At 29.2% G+C, this 24,013-nt stretch overlaps 2 protein-coding genes across 5 annotated transcripts in view; one reads left to right on the forward strand and one right to left on the reverse strand.

The window, feature by feature from the left end:
• LOC149894058 (uncharacterized) overlaps positions 1-20,161 on the forward strand; it is a 36,211-nt gene extending 16,050 nt beyond the window's left edge. For 3 of the 4 annotated variants that reach the window (XM_090070618.1, XM_090070628.1, XM_090070634.1), the window contains 7 exons: positions 637-1,080; positions 3,579-3,839; positions 3,929-3,949; positions 7,284-7,304; positions 8,099-9,436; positions 9,643-9,666; positions 19,465-20,161. In XM_090070618.1, the coding sequence (XP_089926744.1) occupies positions 637-1,080; positions 3,579-3,839; positions 3,929-3,949; positions 7,284-7,304; positions 8,099-9,436; positions 9,643-9,666; positions 19,465-20,081 (2,726 nt within the window). In that variant the 3' untranslated portion in view covers positions 20,082-20,161. The remainder of the gene's footprint in view (positions 1-636; positions 1,081-3,578; positions 3,840-3,928; positions 3,950-7,283; positions 7,305-8,098; positions 9,437-9,642; positions 9,667-19,464) is intronic. The other variant, XM_090070622.1, reaches the window with a different exon arrangement.
• A 2,179-nt stretch (positions 20,162-22,340) lies between these two features.
• On the reverse strand, positions 22,341-23,987 carry LOC149894059 (uncharacterized). Its single transcript, XM_090076906.1, has one exon. The coding sequence runs from the start codon at positions 23,985-23,987 to the stop codon at positions 22,341-22,343; it is 1,647 nt and encodes a 548-aa protein (XP_089933032.1).
• Between the last annotated feature and the right edge of the window lie 26 nt (positions 23,988-24,013).

Raw genomic sequence — 24,013 nt, forward strand, 5'->3', positions numbered from 1 at the left:
CTTAGTTGAGAATGTATCTGCTGACTGGAAGAGGTTGGCTTGTTACACTTATCTGCATGACATTGATAGTATTGTAGAACAGATTGATCATAGTAACAGCAATGATCAATCAAAAATGTCTGCATTCCTAGACAAGCTCTATGATATTGATCATTTAAATCATAAAGAGTTGATTGTAAATTCTCTCTTTATTGCAGACAGATTTGATGTTTTGTTCAGACTAGCTTTGGTTGATAAGGATCTGTTATTTTAGTCTTTTTTCAGTAATATAGAATTTCAAAACTTATTCATAATGGTGAGTTTTCAACAAAGTTTTTAAAAATTTTTGTAGATAAATTTTGAAACAGGATTAAAAAAATTGTCAGCAGCCAATCAGATAACCTGGTTTTCATGAAAGTTCACAAATGTTATAAGTGAATTAAGCTATGTATTATTACCACTTTTCATTAGCATTAGATAAAAGTTTTCCCAAACAACATCTTAACTAAATTTTTGTTACTGATATCAATTCATTAAATGTTTGACGTGGGTTATACTTTTATTTGCTGCTTTAAGTTTTAATTTAAAAGAAACATTTTTTAACTTCTATATTTTTTGATGAAGTGTTTGATTACATTTAAAAAAAAATACTTTTAGAGAGTACTGAAATTGTTATGAAGTTGTTGGTTGAGAGAGCATCTTCTGACTGGAAGAGTTTTGCTTTTCATGCCTGTTTATACGAGGCAAACTGTATAATAGAGAATATTGACCAAGAGAATAATAATGATCAAATGAAAATGAAAGCATTACTTGAAAAGATTTTTGATATTAATCGATTGCATTTTAAAGAGTTGTTAAAAAGTACTCTGGTTACAATGAAAAGATTTAGTGTTTTATCAGCATTTGAGGAAGATGGTTGTCTTAGAAAAGAAAAAGAAGAAAAAGAAAAGCTAAAAGAAAATACAAATGAAGAGCCTGTTCTTGTAAATGGTATCTTTTTAAGTGCTTTATCAAAATTTGAAGACGATTGTCATGGAAAAGAAAAAGAAGAAAAACAAAAAGAAAAAGAAAATACAAACGAAGAGCCTGTTCTTGTAATAGGTACTTGTTTTATTATGACCTTTGGGATATTTTTACCTTTTTATGTTCTTTTTAATCTTTCATTCAAAAGAATGAAGAGTGTTTAAAGCTATTAAAAGGTTTTTAATAAACAATTTCATGCTTGTAAAAGATGATTATAATCAATAACAACAATAAACTGATCTAATCTTAACAAAGAATTAAAGATAGTTGAATAGATATTGAAGATAGTTGATGTAAATTTTAATCAAATCATATTTTATTGTTATTGTGTAGCTCTTTAGAGTACACTTTAGTTAGTTTAGTACAATAATAGTACAGTTTAGTACAACAATATCAAAAAGTACAGTTTTTAGTACAAAAATATCATTATAATGTCTTGTTTGGTCCGAAGATGAGACTTGAACTTACTGAATTTTTATTGAATATTGTTGTACATTAAACATTTTAAATCTTAGAATATTCTTTTGACACACCAGATTTAACAGGTAACACTTCAGTTAAAACAATTATTAAACAAAGCTAATGTTGATCTCCAAGAAACTGATATTAGTTTATATAATGTTACTGACCCTAACAAATCACCAGAAAATTTCTTTGAATCATGAAAGTTTGATTTACATTCTTACATTTAAAACATTTGTTTAAGATTTTCTGCTTTCACTATTTTGTATTTTTTACAAATATTTTTATAATTCTTTTTACCTACAAAATGTTTTAAATTATGAAATATTTTATAAAGAATTTATAAAAGTTGTGCAATTAATTTGCTTCAAAATATTTCAGACAGTTTTCAATGTTGCTTAAGTTAAATATAGCTTGAAAATTTACTTGAAGTTTTGCAACTAAAACATTTATAAATTTTCTTTGCATAATTATTACCATTAAAACAAACAAAATACAATCCAAATTTTTCTTCAATGATTTTCTGTTTTTATAAATACTGTACTGCTTTTATGTACATCAACACAAGAATTTTCAATTTTCTGTATGCTAGTGTAAATTAATAACTGCATGTATGTATGTATGTATGTATGTATGTATGTATGTATGTATGTATGTATGTATGTATGTATGTATGTATGTATGTATGTATGTATGTATGTATGTATGTATGTATGTATGTATGTATGTATGTATGTATGTATGTATGAATGCATGCATGCATGTATGCATATAAGAGAAAAAGTAAAAATAAAAGCGTGTACTATGAAATTAAAATAGTTTGCAACTATTCCGATATTCTCAAAAATGTAGATGGAGGAAAAGATATTAACCCAAGCATAACTTAATGTACAACTATACAAAGACTCTTAATTAAATTTATATTAATGAAAAAGTGGGGGTTTCTGCCCCCACTGTTTCATTAATATAAATTTAATTAAGATATTAATTAAATGTTTCAGTTTCAGATGATAGTCTCTACTCTAGTAATTTCAACCTGTAATGGAGATTTAGAGTTGAGAGTTGGGATTCAAAGGGTCAAAGGTTTTTGGAAGAATAATGAGTAGAAATTCAATTGTAATTTTACATAGTAAAATGAGAATATTGTTAAAATAAATTCAATTTGTAAAGTTCTCTACAATTCTGTAACTATTTCATGATTTTCACTAACATGGTGAAACCAGTGCAAGAAGATATAGAAGAAATTCACAAGTTAGATATAATACATTGTAGTAGAAATTCACAATGAGAATAACAATGATCAACTGAAATTGGAAATATTCTTTTTAAGGGTTAAAGAAATATGTATGTTGATGCAGTTTTTTTTCATTTACCATTATTAATATTTATCTCTGTTTTTTTAAATTTAGTATTTGAAAAACCTGCAAGTTTTTAAAAGTATTAAACAAGTTCAACTAAACTCAAAAGTTTTGCAGTCAAGAAAACCAAGTTTATAATTGCTAAATTAAAGTTGAGATTATGCAGGTCTAAAGCTTTGTGTTTGTATTTTTTGTTGATAGTTTCTCACTTTAAGGTATTCAATTTTCTAGCAAATTTTGACAGCCCTTATTCTGATAAAAATATAGATGCTATAATACATAGAAGGGGACAAAAGGGTTGTTGTGATAAAGGCTTAAAAAGTAAATTTAAAACCCTGTAAAAAACTGTTTGCTTTGTATTTAACTGTAGGATGATGTTGTAATAACTTTTGATCAGATGAAGGGGTTCTGAATTGAAAGTTAGTGTACCACTGATATTTTCAAGACTGCACCTTGCAAATGCATTTTTTTCTTTTGTTGTTGTAGATTAACAAAGAGAAAAAATTTTCTGCATAAAATAAGTTTTAAATGAGTGGGTTTTATTTGTTGTAAATGTTAGAGCTCCACTAATATGAATGGTTAAAGCTTCAATAATTATGTAAGCACTGCAAATAATTTTGTCTTCATAATTATTTGTGGCAATTGCATCTTTAAGTAATTAAATTTTTAAAAGGTTAAGAATGGATTGATTAATGTATTATAGTAAGCTATAACATTACTTTATTTAGTTGCAAATACTTAGCTGTTTTTATTTAGGCACAGATGCAAAAGTAAAGAATATTATAATTGAGAAAGTGACAGATTGGAAAAAATTTGCACGTCTTACTAATTATAGTGATAAGGTGAATGCTATTGTTGAGCAAATAGATCATGATGTGACAGGAGGAGATAAGTCTAAAGTGGAGAGATTTCTAACAAAGCTTGTTGAACTCCACCCAAATGATTACATAACTTACATACAAAAATCTCTGAAAGCTATGGGAAGGAATGATTTGCACCAAGATATAGCCTCTATATGTATGTTTGTAACATTTCTTGCAGGTTGTTTTTTTTTTTAATGTGAACTCTACAAATAAGTATTATAACAATTTTTATTTTATTTTCAGATGCAGAGCAGCATAAGATAGGTAAGCTAATTTATTTTAGAATGTTTTTTTTTTTTACTTTTTGATTTTAGACTTTTGATAAATATAATACCAATACTACTACTACTACTACTACTGCTGCTGCTGCTGCTGCTGCTGCTGCTGCTGCTGCTGCTGCTGCTGCTGCTGCTGCTGCTGCTGCTGCTGCTGCTGCTGCTGCTGCTGCTGCTGCTGCTGCTGCTGCTGCTGCTGCTACTACTACTACTACTACTACTACTGCTACTGCTACTGCTACTGCTACTTCTACTGCTACTGCTACTTGTACTACTTCTACAAATAATAGTAATAATAGTAATAATAGTAATAATAGTAATAATGATAATAAAAATACTAATAAAAATAGTATCAATAAAAATAATGTTAATAAAATGATAAAACAGTGACAACAGTGCTTTCATTTGGGAATTTTGTTAAGACCGGTATAAATTAAAAAGTTTTATGAAATTATTTGTTATTTTGAGCCTAAAATATGCTGATAAAGCATATTTTCTAAAGTAGCAAGGGTGCCACTAACCTATATATGAAAAATCTGTTATTTTTGTGTTTATGATAACACTACACAACACTAATTGCCAATAGCAGTTCACTAACAAAATGCAAATAACTAAACATGATGAAGAATGAACAAAGATAATCACATAAAAACAGGTTTAATTTAATAACAAAGTAGGTAATTTGTATAACAAAGTAGACTTTTAAAAAAAATATGAGCAGCATAGGGTGTAATAAAATGAAAAAAAACTATGTATTAGCGGAAACAAAATTTATCTGATAAAATTTGTTTTTCAAGTGATCACAAATAAAATGAGAATAATTTTTAATTATATTCTTTTTTTAAGTAAAATTAAATTTTATGACAAAAGAATAAAAGTAAAGAATAAGTTATGTAAGGATTGAAGAAATATACAAAAAATAATTATAAGTAGGCTTTGTTTTGTAAAATGTTAAAAAATAAAGTAGTTGTCGTAATTATGCTAAGCATCAGAGAAAATTTTTTTGATTTTTCATTTCAAATTCAAATAATTCATTTAAGACTTAATATTTTTTAAATCAGAAAAATAGTTTAGAAAAAAAAAATGGAAGTGCTTTAAAAGTGTTTTTTATTTATTTAAAAATTACATTAATTACAACTAAAAAAAAAAAATGTAAACATAAGTACTGAAATATATGTTTAAAAATGTTTGGAGTATTTTAAATTTAAATATCAATTTCAAATTAAATAAAAGATAAGAAAAAAAATCAAAATTAATATATAATAAAACTTCCTTTTCTTCTAATACATTCATTCATGTGATTTGGTATCAATCAAAAGTTATGAACAATAACTTGAGGAATATTGTTGAGATGATGAGTTGCAGTTTTAATTAAGTCATCTTTGTTGAATAATTGCTGTTTTGCAAGCTGTTGGTTTGACCAAGATAACAGACTTTCAAACAAGTTGAGGCCTGGGCTGTTGCAAGCCAAGTTGTTGTGTTGTTTTTCTTTAGTTACAACCAATCTAAGCCAATTATTGCTAAATGACATGAGGGTGTTATCTTGCTGAAAAACCAGGTCTTTAATTGGTTTATCAAGAACATGTATGAATGGCTAAAGATAATCACTAAGAATTTTGATATATTTTTTAGTATTAAATCTAAAATCAACTAAGTAATAAAATCAGACACCTACATATGACATAAAAGTCCAAATACCAATTGAGCAACTACCTTGCTTTTCTCATTTAGCATACAATCATGTATTTTTCACTGGTTTTTTGACAAAGCATAACTCAACCCTTAAGATTATCAACTTCAACATTCATTTCATATCTGAATAGCACGTTTTGCCACTAATTTAAAGGCTTTTGGTTTTTGTCCAAATTGCAAGTTCTTAGTTGCGTTTTTGTAAATCTTCGTTTTTTGATTGCAATATATCAGTTATAAGCATTATTTAATAATGCTTTGTGCACATTATAAGCAGACCAAAGAGAAGTTTTATCAACTAAAATACTTGTTGTTAGCTTATTTGATGATGCTTGTCTTTTTTTGTCATGTTTCAGATCAAATTTTGAACTATGCAACATGAAATTTTTTTTGGTCTACCAATTACCTTTCACTCATCATTTTTTTAATTAGCTTAATGTTTTTTCAGAAAAACAAAATTGTATCTAACTTGAGATATTGCATTTCAAATTTTGATTTATTAAAAAAAATTTCTATGATGCTTAATTTAATATCATAGCTGTAGTATAAAGTTGTTATTTCCTATCCTTATATTTTTAATAGCTACTTTTCTCATCATTATTGTTTTTTTCTTTTTGTAATTATTTTCACTATTATTATTATTATTATTATTATTATTATTATATTATTATTATTAGTATTATTTTTATTATTATTGTTGTTATTATATTTATTATTATTGTTATTATTATTATTATTATTATTATTATTATTATTATTATTATTATTATTATTATTATTATTATTATTATTATTATTATTATTATTATTATTATTATTATTATTATTAGTGTTTTTGTATTATCACTATCATTATTTCTATTTTTAAACAAAACATTTTCTCAAAAAATTTTAAAAAGTTTAAGTAAATAAAAAGATATCATTTTTTTATCATAAATTTTAAGAACAATTTCTCTCTTCTATTTTAATGCAATTGTATTTCTTTAAACAATTTTTAGTTTGACTCAGTTGACTCACTGACATACACTTTACAATTTTTGAAATAGAATAAATATTTTGTTTTAGATTTCATTTGAAATGATTTTTCTTTTGATTTTGAGCTAACTTTGTATCTTCTTTTAAGTTTATTAAGTTGATTTTATTTTCTGAAATTTTAATTTACTTTTTTGTTGTTTACATGTTTTATTCAGCAAAACTTCATTTTACATTCTTTATATTCAATTCTAATTCAGTAGGAGCTTATATTTAGTAATATTTAATTTTAATTCAGTAGAAGCTTATATTTAGTAGTATTTAATTCTAATTCAGTAGAAGCTTATATTTAGTATTTAATATTCTTTATTAATTTATTTAGACAGTGTTTTATTATTTTTATTGTTTTTTTAAATGTTATGTTATTGATAATTCCTTCAATACATTTCATGAAAATTTGTCATGGTTGCTTTTTATATAAGTTTCTGATCAAAGTTGGTAGATGATTTGATTTCTTAAAGCTTTTATTCATTTATTACAAAAAAATTTTATTCAAAGTTATTTAATCTTTTCAGTACAAGATAGTATATTCTCCTATCATTATTTTTTTTTTTGTTATTCATTTAAAAACCTTACTGGTTTTTTTCTACTGTTTTTTACAGATGCAGAACAGCATAAAGATGGTAAGCAAAATGTCAAATTATATTTTGAATAAATATTTTTCAGATATGATAAACTATGTAAAATTAAAAAGATGTTGACAAAATTTAATAAAGATTTTAACACCACTTTCTTAAACCAAACCTCAAGTGAAGCTTAAAAGATTAAAAATAGCTAATTGTGAAATCGTTACCTTTTCCATCAATGTCATGATGTCTAAAGGAGTTGTGATAGGCTTTATTGAGATCCAGTCTTACAAATTAAGAAAGTGTTGAAATGTCAGATAACAGCATCTCTTAAAAATAGTGTAGCCTGATCATTTTAACATTTTTTATTACTATTACTATTATTATTATTATTATTGTTATTATTTTTATTATTGTTATTATTTTTATTATTATTATTATTTTATTATTATTATTATTTTTATTATTATTATTATTGTTATTATTATTATTATTATTATTATTATTGCTATTATTATTATTATTATTATTATTATTATTATTATTATTATTATTATTATTATTATTATTATTATTATTATTATTATTATTATTATTATTATTATTATTAAATGCAACAATGTATAAAATGAACTTTAAAAAAAAAAGAGAAACAAAAGTTACAACTCCAAGTAAAAGTTTTTTTTTTAAATTTATTCATTAAATTTATTTGAAATCTATTTTGAATTTTCTAACGAATTTTGACATGATAACAAAATCATACACAAGTTTTTGATCAGATTGTTTGATTTGCATTACTTTGCATTTAATTTTTAGAAACCTAAGATAAGGTTCTTCTTTTGTTCTTTCAGAAATGCGTAAAGCACTGAAAAATTATTATTTTAAAGCTTATGGAAAAATGGATGAAATTGTGCACTTAGTAAAAGCTCCAGCTAAAGTTCAACTCTTAGATAAGTTCATTGAATTGACTGTAGTTGATGCAAATGAAGTGGAAAAAGACATTGTGAGTATTGCTGAGCAAGAGTTATTTCTGCAGAGACAATTGACCTATCAGCCAATTGATTTTAAGGAAGTGTTTTCAAAAGAACTGTCTTTACTCTTGATATCTGGTATTGCTGGAATTGGAAAAACTTGTTTGCTCAGAAAGTGCTTACTTGACTGGGCAAGTGGTATCTTATGGGAAAATGTGGATTTTGTGATTTATCTTGAATGTAGAAAGTTAAATCAGTTTCAAAACATTGGTAACATAAATTTTTTGTTAAAAGCTCTCTACAAAGATATTTTTCAAGAGTGTAATGTTTGTGAGCATTTTTCCATTATGTTTGTGATAGATGGGTTGGATGAGTTTGCTCACTTAGATAAATTAATAAAGCATAGTATACTTAATCTCAGCAAAGAACCCTTCATTAATGCATTAGCAGAAGCATTGAACATTCAAAAGTACAAATGTGTTGTGGCTGGAAGAATTGGAGCTATATTACAATACAAAGATAAAGTTAGAAAATGTACAGACAAGTTAACCATTCAAATAATGGGTTTAAATGACAAGGGAGTTAACAAGTATATTGAAAATTATGGCAACACAAAAGAAGCCATTAAAAGTGTTCTTAAAGAGTCTTTCTATGCTAAAGCCATGGCATCTGTTCCATTTTATTTATCAGTAATGTGTTCAATTATTGCTGCAAGTGGTTCTTATTCTTTCAACACAATGACTGAGTTGTATTGTTCTATATTTTTATACTTTTTTCAAAAACACATTTGCAAAACCAATGAAGCAGTTCACAAATTAGTTCAAAATGAGAGAAATAAGCAACATGTTTTAAGAGTTTGTAAGGTTGCATGGGAGTTGTTCAATCAAGGTAAAATTGTTTTCTCCCAGGAGGAAATGAAAGGTATCGTCAGTGACTTTGATGAAGTTGAAAACGAACTTTCAGGTTTTATTGAAAGAGTTGAATCACAACTCGGTTATCAATATCAGTTTGCTCACCTTACTTTGATGGAGTTTTGTGCATCAGTTCATGCTCATATTTGTTTGGGTCCTAAAGAGATTAAAAGTAATAAAAAGTTGCGTAGTTGTTTGCCTATGATCTGTGGACTAGCAAATGAAAACAAAAGATGTTTTGTGGGATTACTTGGTAACTTGAAGAATTCAAATGAAGAAAGGAATTCATTGCTAAATGCTGTACTCGGTAAGTTTATGAAAAAGTGTTTAAATCAATTACACATTACAAAAGCCAAAATATATCAATTTACAAATTTCACTTTTTGAATTTTTGCTAAGCCACAGGATAAACGATTTAAATTTATTTCCCTTTTCCTTTTTTCTTTTCTTTTCTAATTTAATAAGAAGTTTTTCTAAAATAAAGTTTCATGTATTATGCTTTTTTGTTTTTAGATTTGGTACCAAAAACAATAAGTGGTAAGAATTATTATTTTATTTTTAATTTGTTTAGGGAAGCTTTTACGTCATCAATGCTTTAAAAATGCGATTGCTTTATTTTTGGTGATTATTGCATCGGTTTATTACCACGCCACAAATTTAAAATAATTGATGAATTCGACTACTTTTCTTCTTTCACTATAAAAACACAGGAAGAAAAAAACTTTTAAAGAAAGTCTCAATAACTGAAAGGAAATAGTGAAGATTTTTATGACTTGAGTCTTTTCGGTCTGTTTTACTAAGAAAGTGACTCTCATGACTTTCAGTATCTTGTAAAGATTCAGTATTTTACTAATTGTAGTGTAGATGATGTTATTATCAGTTGCGTTCGTTAGATAGATTTTTTTGTCAGTTTTATAGCCTCGTTTTTATGATAAACTTTAGTTTTAACATATTTTCTATTTTTTGAGTTTTTGTTTTCAGTGTTAGTTTTATTACATTTTTTTAAATTTCTAGAAAATAGTTATTAGTTATCAATTTGTTAGGTATCAATAGGTTAGCAATATGTATAAGACAATTTTAAATTTTTAAATTGAAAACTTTTCTTTTTCTTATAAATTTAAAACCGTCAATTGAAGTATTGTTGGTGTGGTTTGACTTGAAAAGAGTTGATTTTATGTTTTCACTGATTCGTTGAAATTCTTTGTGAAAATTAGTTTTCGAGGTGATGAAAGCCCATCAGCAGATTTTTTAGAAAGAGAATCATTTACACTTGACTTGAATTTACTAGCCTTTGAAAATTGACTTTGTTCGACCTTATCAGTAGATCAACTCTACAGGGTGATATACCCAAATAACCACTTGTTCAATTTTTATGTTAACTCTTTTGTCTCAAAAATTCTCTCTCTTTCTAAAGCACCACTCCCCCAGCCACCCCCTCCTCCCCTTTAAAACTTTACGGAAATGTTTCTTTTTAGCATATTAGAAGTGGAGAAAAAATAAGAAAATGAAATTAGAAATATCTATTTTTTTAAAAATTAATCCTTCCATTTATTTCGGGACTTACTTTTGGGTAATTGAGAAGTAAAACACAGAGTAAAAAAACAAGAAAACGATTGCAGCCCTCTTTTAACCAAAAGTTGAACCCTCCTAACCCTGCTCTTGATTAAACTGAAAGATTAACAGCAGCGTGCTAAAGTTCATAAACAGTTAAGTTTTTTCGTCATAACTTTTTGACTTTTCAGTGAAAATGAATGAAATTTTTAACAATTGTTCTTATAATGTGATTCCATGGTATAATTTACTTAAAATGATAACTTGTAATGGATGGGAAAAATTAAAATTTAATTGAAAACGTAGTTGTGCGAAAGTTTATAAACAGTTCCATGCCCATTAAGAAAATCAAAATTTCATTAAGAAAAATGTATTTTTATTAAAATCAATTTACTGGATATTAGCGTACTAATTAAGAGATATTGAGACCAAAAGCACTTGAAAACAAGCACCGTCCAGGCAAGCCAAAGATAACTATAGAACATCAAGACAGATTTTTGATAAGAAAATTAAAACAAGATCCCTGTTAAAGTGCTGTCGAATTAAATAGCATTTTGAGCAAGAATTATGTTTTTAAGTGCAGCGTAGATACAACAAAACGTCGCCTACATCAGCATAATTTGTTTGGTCATTGTTCTGCCAAGAAAACATTAATGTTATTGAATAATTGCTTTACCCAAACAAAATTTGCAAAAGATCATTTGCATCGGGCTGGATGATCAAAGAATTAAGTCAGTGACGAATCAAAGTTTTGCATGTTTGGTAGCGATGGTATCAAGTGCATGAAACGATTGAAAGGTGAAAGATATGCTCCAAACTATCAAATGTGAACAGTTAAACATGGTGGTGGCATCATAATGGTTTAGAGATCTTTCAGTCGTGTTTCTATTGGTCCACTTCATCGCATTGAGGGAATAATGGATCAGAAAGTAGAGGAAGCTGTACATGCACATTAAAACTGTAAGAAAGTAGAGGAAGCTGTGCATGCACATTAAAAGTTTTAAGAATTTTTATTTACCTCCAATTGAATTGAAAAGTATGATGCAACAATTTGAAATCAAACCAGTAGAAAGCAAGTTAAAACATAAACTCAGCTCTGAAATCGAGTTGCTTTTTCATCAAAACTTATTCGAAGCACTAAGTAATACTAATCAATAACTTGAAATCAATAAAACGTAAACTAAACAGCATAAAGGATAAAAACAAACATTAAAAAATACTATTTTTTAAACTGGAACAAAGCGAATATATGAAGCTACTGACTTGTTCATGAGTATCACTAAAATGACTGCAGCAATAAAAGACTGATCATCCTCAGCGCGTTTGAGTTCATCTTGCTTTGTTGAACGAAAACAAACGCTAAGTATACATTTTTGCTCTAAGAAGATGTTTAGCTGATGTTGACCTCTTAATATTGACTTTATAAAGTTATAAAAACAAATTGTGTTGTAAAATCGCAGCTAAAAACAAGCACTAAGAGCTATTGCAACCGTAATAACACTTTAAGTTCACCATCAGTTGTTGACATTTAATAGCTGCATTCACCTCGGTATAAAGTTCTCAAAGTATTAGCTACAAAAAATGTTCAAAATTGAAGATTGCTAACAGAAAGCACCATTTTAAAAAAAGATATTAGGTTAAAATAGATAGATGAGTTAAGGTAGTTACTCTTTCTTCTCTTCTAAGCCTGGTCTCTTGTTATTTATTCTCTTGTAAGCCATTTCTTATGATAAAAAAGAACTTTACCGCTTAAAAAAAGCTCATCGCTGTTATTCTTGCACTTTCGGTTTGTAGTTTCTTTGTGTTTTATGGAATGTTTGACAGCATGGTTTTCAATATTTTTGCCAGTTGTTTATAACAAATCTCATAAAAAGCCAGAAGGAAATGAAAGATCAGATAACAGTGCAATAAATGCAAAGGATTAAAACAAAACGTTCCCTACAAAAAATGACTTTTTTGGTTACACCTTATTTGTATATCAAGAAACTCCCTTCTACATGTACTTTCTTGCTTTATATTCTTTCCCCCTCCCAAAACTTTTAGGCCTTTTAAACCTGATGATTTTGTCCACTTCTCTTCTCTTATTATAAAAAAATGTATTTTTTATAATAAGAAAATAAAAGTTGATAAAATCATTTAATACTATATTTTAAATTAATGCTAATGAGGCCCAGTCACACCTATCCAAAAATGGTTCCAACCTCAGTTTTGATGACCATAATAACGACCGATGTAGGATAAATCTGCAAGGTCTCAGGTATCACCAGATGTAAAAATTAAAGTCTAATCTCTATAGCCAAAGGTGAAAAACACATTTAAAGTTTATAGCATTTTGCGCTACTGATCGCACTTGGAGCCCTGTTGTAAATCTATTTTGTTTGTTTTTTTTCACTTTTGGGGTAAGGAATTTTTAAAAAGCTTCAAAAACTTTTTAGATATATGTGTTGGCTATACCTGATAAAAAATCAGCTCTTAAACACTTGTGGTTTATGTACAGGGACCTAATGTATGGGGTGTGGCACTGAAAGCCTCTATAAAAAAAGACAACGGATGCTTTACGTTTTTATTCTAACCTTATTATTGACTATGGAAGTTTCAAAATTTAATAGAATGAAGCCTTGGGATGTATCTTTCAGGCAAAAAAATAGAAGCAAGATATCTTTTTTCTGTAAAAAGGGATAAACTCTTAAAGTGGGAATTTCGCCTTTGAAAAAAACGGCCAAAATATAGCTTTTTGTGGTTTTTATCCTTTTCAAAGACTCAAAGTCAATCAAATAGCTAATTTAGTAACAATATCATGCGACTAGTGGACATGGGATTCTATGGTTGTTAGACTTTACATTTGTGTGTATTTTGTTAACAAAAAGGGTGCTTTTTTTGTCCAGGTTTGTATAAAAAATAGGGGCAGAAATCACTGAGTCATTTCTTCTAATTTTTCTGAATTTTAAAAAAACATAAAAACCTCTTTATGTTTTAGTTGCTGAACCCACAGGTTTGCTTTGTTGTTTTTGTTTAAAATTGTTGACCAAATATTGAAAATAATAACAAGGTATCAAACAAAAGAAAATCCCACTTAACCTTAATCTCCCATTGAAAAAACACATACATACAGACAAAAAATTAATTTTTGGTGGTGTTGTGGTGTTTACTACTTTTTCTTCTAATTGCTATTGAGATTTTTTTATCTAGTACTTGCAAAATAAGATATATACTTCTAATTGATTTTTTGTAAACTTAATAAATGAATATAGTTTATAATATAAACAAAAAATTCAGACAAGAATGTTTCTTATCAACAAATGTTATATCAAGTATTTCTAGAATGAAATTCTTGAAATAACTGTTTAACTGTTTGAAAAATAAAACGAATTATTTAAAAAATCCAATTCAAAGATGCTTGCTGTTTAAAGAATAAAATGAATTATTTAAAAAATCCAATTCAAAGATGCTTGCTGTTATACTCAATAACACATTCATAATCAAGGTGATCAGGGTTTCTTTTGTAACCACCCCATTTAGCAATGAAGATTGAATGCAGGGCTTCTGTTGATTGCTTACTATAAATGCTCAATGCTGTACCTTTTAGAGCAATAAATTCAGGAACATGGTAGAGCACTGCATGGGCTTTTGGGGTGACTGAAACTGGCAGTTAAAGATATGAGTTCTTAAAGTCTTTGATATGTTGAAGGCACATTAGTTTTCTCAAATAAACTTAAAGTTTTTTGACCTTCTCATAAGTTTTTGAAACATTTTCAGCAACAGCAACAAGTAGCTGATGCTTGGCACTTGTTTCTTTCCCATGTTTCTTTCCATGTTCTACAGTAACTAAGCTTTTGTCATTTGAGGCTGAACTTGTTTTGACATCTTGACATCCACCATTGGAATAACACTCAAGCTGAACTTGAGGAAAGATCCTCCACCATCAATACCTAGTTTGATGAGAGGTGGTGAAGTGATTGCTTTAACTCTGAGAGTTGAGTTGTTAAAATCTTCTAAACTCTTACAGTGAACAACCTCTGCCAAATAATAAGTTTTTGTTGATGGCCTTGTAAGCGAGATTTTGGAAACTTTGAACAAACTTTCAACTTTTCGACCAGCCATTGTAAAATTTTCCCTAAACTTTGTTTCAACAATTTTTGAATGTGTAGTCTTGTTTAATGTTACAGCCAGTTCTTGCATCTTTTTATTTGAAAAACCTGTATTGATTTGAACTTGAAACATGTCCAAAGTAGTTAGAGAAGTTCTTGATATGCACTGAGCTCTGGAGGAACCTGGAGTATTAATTAAAGCTTTACCATTTTCTCTGCTCACCCTTATTGTGCCTTGAGGAGAAGATAACTTTTCAGTTATTACAGAGTACGCAATTTATTCCTCAGTTCTGGAATCAGTTGATATCACTTTCTTTAAGTTTTCAAACTTAGTGCTTTGTGAAAAATCATGTGTTATTCCTCATCTGACTACACTGAGACAGTTTGAGCATAGTTTATCAAAGTTACTTGATGATTCTTTCAAATCTTGATCGGTTGAAAAAGTGAGCTTTATAGAATGTGCTTTTAGTTGGCCAACTTAGCAAATTAAACAATTACAAGAATTAAATCCTCTGGTCTGTGGTCTAATAATCACTTTATTATAGTCATGTAGCTTAGAAAGAGGCAAGTTTCTATCTCCCTTGTCATGCTTTTGCATCATTGTTCTGCAGGAATTGTACATGCCCAATGGAACTCTATCATCCTTAAAATCAATGGAATTTCCAGAAAAAGGCTTTTAGTGCCATACCCCATACTTTAGGTCCCTGTACACAAACGACAAGTGTTAAAGAGCTGATTTTTTATCAGGTATAGCCAACACATATATGTAAAGAGTTTTTGATGCTTTTTAAAAATTCTTACTCCAAAAGTGAAAAAAAAAAACAAAATAGATTTACAACGGGGCTCCAAGTGCGATCAGTAGCGCAAAATGCTATAAAACTTTAAATGTGTTTTTCTCATTTGGCTATAGAGATTAGACTTTAATTTTTACATCTAGTGATACCATTTTTGGATACGTGTGCAGTAGAGAAGTGTAGCTCAGTAGATACTGATATGCATGTTTTACTCGTCTTTTAACTTATTATTGGTTAGTTTTTTCGACTTTTTATTATTTTTTTGTTAAACAGATTGTTACTCGATGTTGGGTTTTTCAGAAGAAATTTTAGGGGTGTGGCTGTAAAAAGCTAAAAGTATCTTTTGATAGTTCTTGATCTTTTGTAGCACCAGCAGCATGAAAATCCCTGTTTATTATGTCTCAGAGAATATTTTTAATTGCTCATTTCTACGCATTGTTTTGGTTTTTACACTTCGCAGTTAATAAATAAGCTTGTATCCAATGTGTACCATATGTTGACAGTAATATCTTAAAATCTACAAAAATTGAAGTTTAATACTAATCTCTATTACATTTAAAACAAAATAGAAATTTTTTTTTGTAGTAAGGTAGGAAAATATTAGTGTTGTGACCAAAACTAAAAATTGTAAGTAACTTAACTAAAAAAGCCGCTACTAAATCTTGTCGACTAACTCTTTAGTGTAACTAATATTAGTCGACTAGAGAATTTAGTCTAACTAAAAGTAGTCGACTGATATTTCAGCATAACTAAAATTAGTCAACTAACATTTTAGTCTAACTAAATTTAGTCAACTAAGAATTTAGTTTAACTAAAATTAGTCGACTAGCTTTTTAGTCTAAGTAAAATTAGTCGACTAAGAATTTAGTTTAACTAAAATTAGTCGACTAACTTTTTAATCTAAGTAAAATGAGTCGACTAACTTTTTAGTCTAACTAAAATTAGTCGACTAACTATTTAGTCTAACTAAAATAAGGTGACTAATTTTTTAATTTGCGAAAAATAAATTGTTACTGTTACCCAAAAAATACTTTTTTAAAATCGTGTTATGAGTTTGTTGTGAAGTGGTTTGAGCGCCATGGTTTTAATTACAAATAAGTACCGCCAACAGGGTTAACTTTGGTCGCCGGGGTAACTTTGGTCAATTGTTGATTTTTTTAAATTCCTAAAATTTAACAAAGGTAACATGCTTTAATTTTGTTACAAATACCAACAATATATATCAACTATTATATCAACAGTTTATATCAACAATTTTGGTATATCAACAGTTTTTGTGAATATAGCACAGCCACTTCGTAGACTACATTGACATTATTTTGGCGTTTTTTGACATTTCTGATACATTTATTGAACCAATTGGATTCTTAGCCGGTGAAACTGCCGAGGAAATATATGCGAAAGCCTGGTTCAAGAGCATATGCAACAACATACAGTCAAGAAACGTTGTCCAATGCCATGAAAGAATGTTTAAGTGGAAGAATGAGCGTGCGAAAGGTTAGTCGACAGTTTGGAATTCCATTGGGTACACTACAGAACAAGTGTAAAATCGACATTCAAAGAAGGTAGGGACACCGTTGTGTCTGAGTAATGAGACTGAAACTCATCTTCTAATTTTGATCAACACCCTCTCCCACTGGAAAATTCTATTGACTTCAATAGATATCAAACTTCTAGTGAAAGTATATTTGGATCGATTCGATGTCCATTATTCACGGTTCAAAGACAACGTTCCCGGTGACGACTCGTCCAAATCTTTTATAAAACAAACAATTTGACCCAGAGGTGGGCAGACAATGTGAAACCAGCACTTGTCAAGATCGATGCATTGAATGTCAACCTTTACTTCGATGAATTGCAACAAAATGGCAAAGCGATAACACCGCAAGATCTGGTAAATAACACAACTCCTACCACATCAAAGAATAACAATAACACCAAGAATAACAAGAAAAGGCCAAGAGTTGAACAAGTGTAATCATCCTCAGATGACGATGATGACCTACTAGAAAATGACTTTTAATGACTTTTGCACAATAACAGGGAGCTAGTTGCAAAATGTTTTGTTTATTTAAATGTTTATTTCATGTTTCTTTAAGTGTTTTAGGACTGATGAATTTTTAAAACTCCAATAAGTGACCAATGTTACCCCATAGCAGGGTTATTATTGATCAAACATGATAAATAATAAATGACCATTGTTACCCCAAAACCTAGGGTCACCTTTCGGCGTTTAAAAATAAATATTTAGTCACCTTTCGGCGTTTAAAAATAAATATTTGTAACAAAAAATTAAAAATAGATATCGAGGCCTATAGCTAAGACCTATAATGTTATTACCACAAGAGAAAACTGTAAAAAAGTTAATAAGATTCAAAGATCTTTAAGAAAAAGTGCCGAAACTTACCAAAGTTACCCCGGTTAACGGTAAGTTACAATTTCATTGTAACTTACAGTAACTGTAAAAAAAAGTAACTTACAGCAGTTTGTAATTAAAAACATGGCGCTCAAACCACTTCACAACTAACGCATAGCAAGATTTGAAAAAAGTATTTTTTGGGTAACTGTAGCAATATATTTTTTTGCAAGTTAATAACTTAGTCGGCTAAAATTTGTTAGACTAAAAATTTAGTTGACTTAATTCAGTTGAGCTACAAAGTTAGTTGACTAATATTAGTTACGCTAAAATGTCAGTCGACTATATTTAGTTAGACTAAAAGTTAGTCAACTAGTTTTAGTTAGACTTAAAGGTTAGTTGACTAAATTTAATTTCGGTTTTTTTAGTTAAGTTAGTTACAATTTTTGTTTTGGTCACTACACTAATTTTAGGTGTATCATTACAAAAAGAGCTAAGAGAAAAATTGCAAACTTTTGTTCCACATTCCACGTTCGAGTTTTCAATTGCAACTAAACCCTCACTCTTGTTGAGCTTTCAAACAACTCTGTTGCGAGCTGACGTTTTTGAAAGGAGAGCAATGCAGCAGGAGTTGAGTTTTTTCATTGATGAAAATCGCAAACCTATTTCATTTTCTTGTTTATAATAATTTCTGAACGAACAGTGTGATAGAAGTAAGTGTTTAAGATTTTGTTGTTATGTAGTTGTTAAAATCAGTTTTGAGCAGAATACATTTCTATTAGTTAGGTTTTTAGGGAAAAAGCGATAACATGTTCAGTTAATACAATGAGTTTATGTTTCTTTGCCTAAAGTTAATATTTGAAAAGTTTTAGTTTTTTCGGTGATATTATAATGGTTTTTTGATATTTTTTCTCTTCAAAGCAAGGTTTAAAGTTTAGCAAAGTTGACTCTAAAAGAAATGGCTCCTTATACGGCATTTTTGCGTGAATGTTTTAAAATATAATTTCCAACCATTTTGACATTTTTATCCGACTGTTACTGCTTTGAAACTGACATGCTTTTGTTTAATTTATAATATTTTTCGTTGCTACAGCAAAGAAATAGAAAGCGAGAATTATTTTTATTTCAGTTTAAAATTAATTTGCATGAAAACACTCACGAGGATTTTAAAATTGCACGCTCTTTTAATGCTTTTGACCAAGCTTCTGATTTGGTGATTTATTATTCGTATTTCTATTGGTTTATGCGCAACCAAAGTTTTAAAACCGCGTACGACAAGTTTCAATAAATATTTTAATTTTGTATTTCGTAAATTATTTACTTCTTCAATAAATATTTGATAAATAAAAAATGTTTTTTTGATTGATTTGTGATCATATGGAGTGTTTTAATCTTTTCGATAAAGAAAATAATATCCGTTTTATATTTATTTAACACGATATTGTGTTTTCAAATTTTTGCAATTTGGTTTTCTTGAATAATTTTGTTGTCAGTAAATAAATATTAATAATAATATTAATATGTTATTGTTATAATTCTTCTTTAGGTCTTTTTTCTTCAGGTAAGGATCAGGTAAGTGAGAAGCGAAAGGTGTTCATGGAATGCTTCTTTGAAGCGCAAGCGTCGATTACCGAGGACTTAAAAAGATCAATTGATGAACGAAAGTGGGAGATTGTTATAAGCGATGGAAAAACTGCTCATGAAGTTTCACATGAGAAATATTTTATGGAGAAATTTTTTGAAGCAGGATGCAAGTTGAATGAATTAGTTGTTTACAAAAAAGTTGTGTATAAAAAGCTTCGGAAAAATATTTTATCTGAGGATGAAAAAATTGTTCTCGTCTTATGTTCGACAAACGTTTGCCGTGTCAGGTTATACCATCCAGTGAAGATTGATGAATGGACACCGAAGCATAAGATTGAAAGTTTGTCGATAGACATCAAATATACAATCGTATCAAAAAACGAGTTCGAAGGTTTCGTCCTCCCGTGGATTCGACTCGCTGAAGAATTAACTCTTGAACTTCACAAAGACACGAACTTCATCGACGACATTTGCGAATGGCTTCGTGGGTCGAATTTTAAGTGGTTGATGATCAGGTACCGTGGAGAACATTTTGATAACATAGAAGAGTTTAAAGTAAGAAACACGAAAAACGTTTAATATGTTAAACAAAAAATAAATACAAATGTAAATATGTAAAAAGTTTTTATAATACAAGTAAGTTTTCATACCATCGAAGAGTTGAGAAAGTTTAAGTGAGTAAATACTTTTGATCGTTTAATTATTTTTAATATGTTAAATAAATATGTAAAATGTATAAATAGCTTAAAAAATATGAAATAAAATATTAGGTAATTTTAAAAAGAAAAAAACAATTTTCTTTTAAAACATATCATAAAAGTATAAGAAGAACTTACAGCAATATTGTTTATTATATATATTTATTGTAATAAGAAGAACTTAGAGTCTAAAAGTGTAATATGTTTTTTTGTAAAAGTGATTGCACTCTTTGGACACTCTGTCTCAATTAAGGAATGTTTTCAAAAATCTAAAAAACTGTGTTTGATGACCTCTTTTATCAAAAACGGACACCTTTTTCTGTAATATTGAACTTTTTCATATTTATAATTATATTTTTCACAGCGATTTACTCATAATAAATTTTAAATATAAGAGCTAATTTTCTTAAATAATTAAAATTACAGCTTTAATTGTAAACAAATTGCGGCAAATTCATTTATGTTTTAGAAGTTATAACTCAAAAATCATATAAAACCTCATGCTATTCAATTGATTTTCTTAAACGTTATTTCTTGTATTTAACAATAAATATATATATATATATACACACACACATACACACACACACATATAACTACTAGGAAATGCCGATTCTGGGACATTGATACCTTTCCTATACTTAATGTTGATACCTTTGATAACTTGCCATAATCAGCAACAAAGTAATAAAATAATCTTATCGGTAACTACTTGTCAGGTTTTTAAAAATTTTCCAAGATGGCGCCTTATTCCGAACCTTTATTAATTTAAAGCAGGAGGCTCAGGACAAGGTCTGTTTTTGTAATGTCCAATAGCCAAGGTGTGAATACCGTCATCCAAAATGAATCTTTTGTCATCTTCAGCGCTGAGAGCAACTTTGTTAATCTCTTCCGTGTAAATATCATGAAGATAAGATCGGATAACGTCCATGGTTGCAAGCTTTTCTTTCTTATCCATTAGGCAGTCGTAGTAATGTTTATGTTTTATTATATTCTTGACAACATTTTTCTTGACCCCTTTGCAACTTTTGTGTTCTTCATCTTTTTCTTCTTTAAGAATCTTGTAAGAGTAGAGCTTAGGTCTAAGCCCAACAAATTCTTCAATTTGTTTGCCTCCAGTCTCATCCTTGAACATGCCGATGACCTTTTTGTTAGCACCCACTTTGAACCCAACACCTTAAACAGCAGAATGGTTTTTGTCAAATTCGCTTGTGTCAAATTTTTCTAGTACATCATCAGCAATGTATTTATAAAAATCTTCAGTTTCAATTTCGTAAAAGAGCGAGTCTGTGTCAGTCATTAACAACTTTGCTTTATCACCATATTTAGACTTGATGTAGTCATAATGGAACTCAAACATCAGAGTCTTGCTGATGTCGAGGATACACATTCCTAAGTAAATAGGCTTGTTGTAAAAGAGTTTTGTTTTTTTCATATGAACCGCAATTAAGTTTTCATCAAAAATGGTGTTTCGCTCATAATGAGGACTTTTAGACAATTTTAAAGCTTCTTTTTTTGTGGTGATGAGGTTAACATCAACAAGCTTTAGAATATTCTCCATTGTTTTTCCAAAGACGGAGTTGTTCATTAGCTTGAAAAATTCCTTATCAGATTCGCAGGTAGCTTTTGCTCTCTTATCAGTGTTGAAGTCGATGTATGGTTTCATAAAAGGTTCTTCTCTAAAGGTGATACCTCGATGAATTTTTGTAATAACCAACCCCATTCGCTCATATAGTTTTAGGTTTTCGTGATAGACGACGTATTTCTCTTTGTTGTTTAAATTGGGAACCAGCTTTTCAACTTTTCCAATGAGCATTCTTTCAGGAGCCAAAGGGTAGTCATTGTGATAATCGTGAAGGTCATCAGGGTAGCTCAAGTCAACTTCTAAAATGCACGGCATGGATTTCCAATTTTTAAATTCATCTTCAGTCATCCATCTAAATCCTCCAACGGGAAGAGGTTTGCTCATTGCCCATCCATACAAATTGTTAGCATCTAAATATTGGATAAATTTTGACGGTTTTGAAGGATCATATTTGCCCTTGTATTTGTCATTAGCATTTCCAAGTCGGTTCGAGATCATACTGATTCCACCTCGTATTCCTTTTTGAAACATGAGAAGCATGTCAAGATCGCTCAACTATTCCAATTTAATTTCAATTATTTTTAACATTGTATCCCAAGCTAAACCAGGGGAGGTGTAATACCAAGGAGGGTCAAGACCGTAATATTCCATGCAAACGTCTCTGAAATTTTCAAAGACATCTGCAAGTATCAGCACATCAGACACGTTGTACAGCTCATGGTAATTTTTTAACGTTTCACATCCAAATTCGTTCCAAACGTTTTGTGCATGCTTGTAATCTTCAACTTCTGCTGGTTCTTCGTTTAGTTTAGAGTCGAATGCTTCGATAGGAGGCAATTGCGTTTCGGAAAACCTTTTAATGGAGTCCACCCATTCGTAAGGGTAAACGTTTTTGCATTGGTCGTTGTTTAGATTTTTAGACAGTTTGTCAAACTTGAAGGGCATGAATCTGATGCTGTCAATAAACCTCAATTCTTTCCAAACTTCCTTTAGTTTACCTTTCTTATCAATAAATTCTCTCACTTTGATGCTTTTCGTGAAGCTGATATACTTCTCATTGTTGTTGGGTATGCAATTGAGTTTACCACCTAATTTCTTAATGAACAAATGGCTGTCGTAACCAGACAAATTATGAAAGACAACGGGAATGAATTTTGGAATTTTATAATCCAAGTTGCATTTGTTATGCGCAACTCCACGATATTTTTCAGTCAAATGGCAGTGGTCACACACTTTATCACCGTCAAGATCTTTATTGCAAATGTGACAAATTGTTGCATCTTCATAACTGTTCTCATCCTCATCAGTCATCACTTTCTTTTTTATTAAATCAATCTTATCGAAAATTTTTCTAAGGTCTGTTTCGAGACTGGTTACAAATTTTTGAGCAACATCATCATCATCGCTTTCTGCTGTGTACGTGACAGGTTTTCCCTTACAAAGGTTTTCATCAAAGCATTTGATGTAATAGCAGAAGGAGCTTGGAACATGCTTTTGATATTGTTTGGTGTACGACTGTTTCGAATTTGGTGTGCAAGTGTTGACAGGTTTGATGAAACTTTCAAAGTCAGCATATACAACGTATGGAACTTTCATAGACTTTTTATAGTTTTTAAACTCATCGGTTGTCCCTTCTTTAGGAAGTTCGATTCTTACTGGAGCGTTATTATAACAATCAGGTTGATGTTTTTGGAGCTTTTCTTCCTGGTCATAACCTTGAAGGCAATTTCTGCAAAAATATTTTTTTTGTTGACGAGCTGATGCTGAAGAACCAGCAAACCGACTGAAATTTTTAATCACACAATAATGGTTAGTGTCATCGTTTGAAATAAACAACAAATCAACACGATGCTTTCGATCTATAAATTCAGATATTCGCAAAGGGTGAGGTATTTTTTCAATATAGCTAAAGACGTTGACGCTAATTTCCGGATTGTTCTTTTCAAACTTATCGATTTTATGGTAATCAACAGGAAATTTAATTCCATCCCAATTTAGCTCTGGAGATTTTAGAATCAAGTCTTCATCAATTCTTTCATTATGCGTATTTTTCAGATTCAACGCCCTGTTGACTGACCATTTGAAGCATTGATCATCATTGTTTTTCATGTTGATGATCGCCTTTTTGTTTTTCAAGTCAGGAGGTAAACCAATATAGGGTCTGTCGCTGAGAGGCTCGTAATTGATAAAGTTAATATCCATTTTTAAAATCTTAGACATTTTGCAAT

The sequence above is a fragment of the Hydra viridissima genome, unplaced genomic scaffold (assembly GCF_058129835.1).
Source record: "Hydra viridissima isolate aposymbiotic clone 2 unplaced genomic scaffold, HvirCarnegie_v1 scaffold_1, whole genome shotgun sequence".
NCBI classification, from domain to species: domain Eukaryota; kingdom Metazoa; phylum Cnidaria; class Hydrozoa; order Anthoathecata; family Hydridae; genus Hydra; species Hydra viridissima.

Excerpts from the sequence above, each read along its gene's own strand:
- LOC149894059 (XM_090076906.1), bottom strand. The coding sequence starts at position 23,987 with ATGGATATTAACTTTATCAATTACGAGCCTCTCAGCGACAGACCCTAT.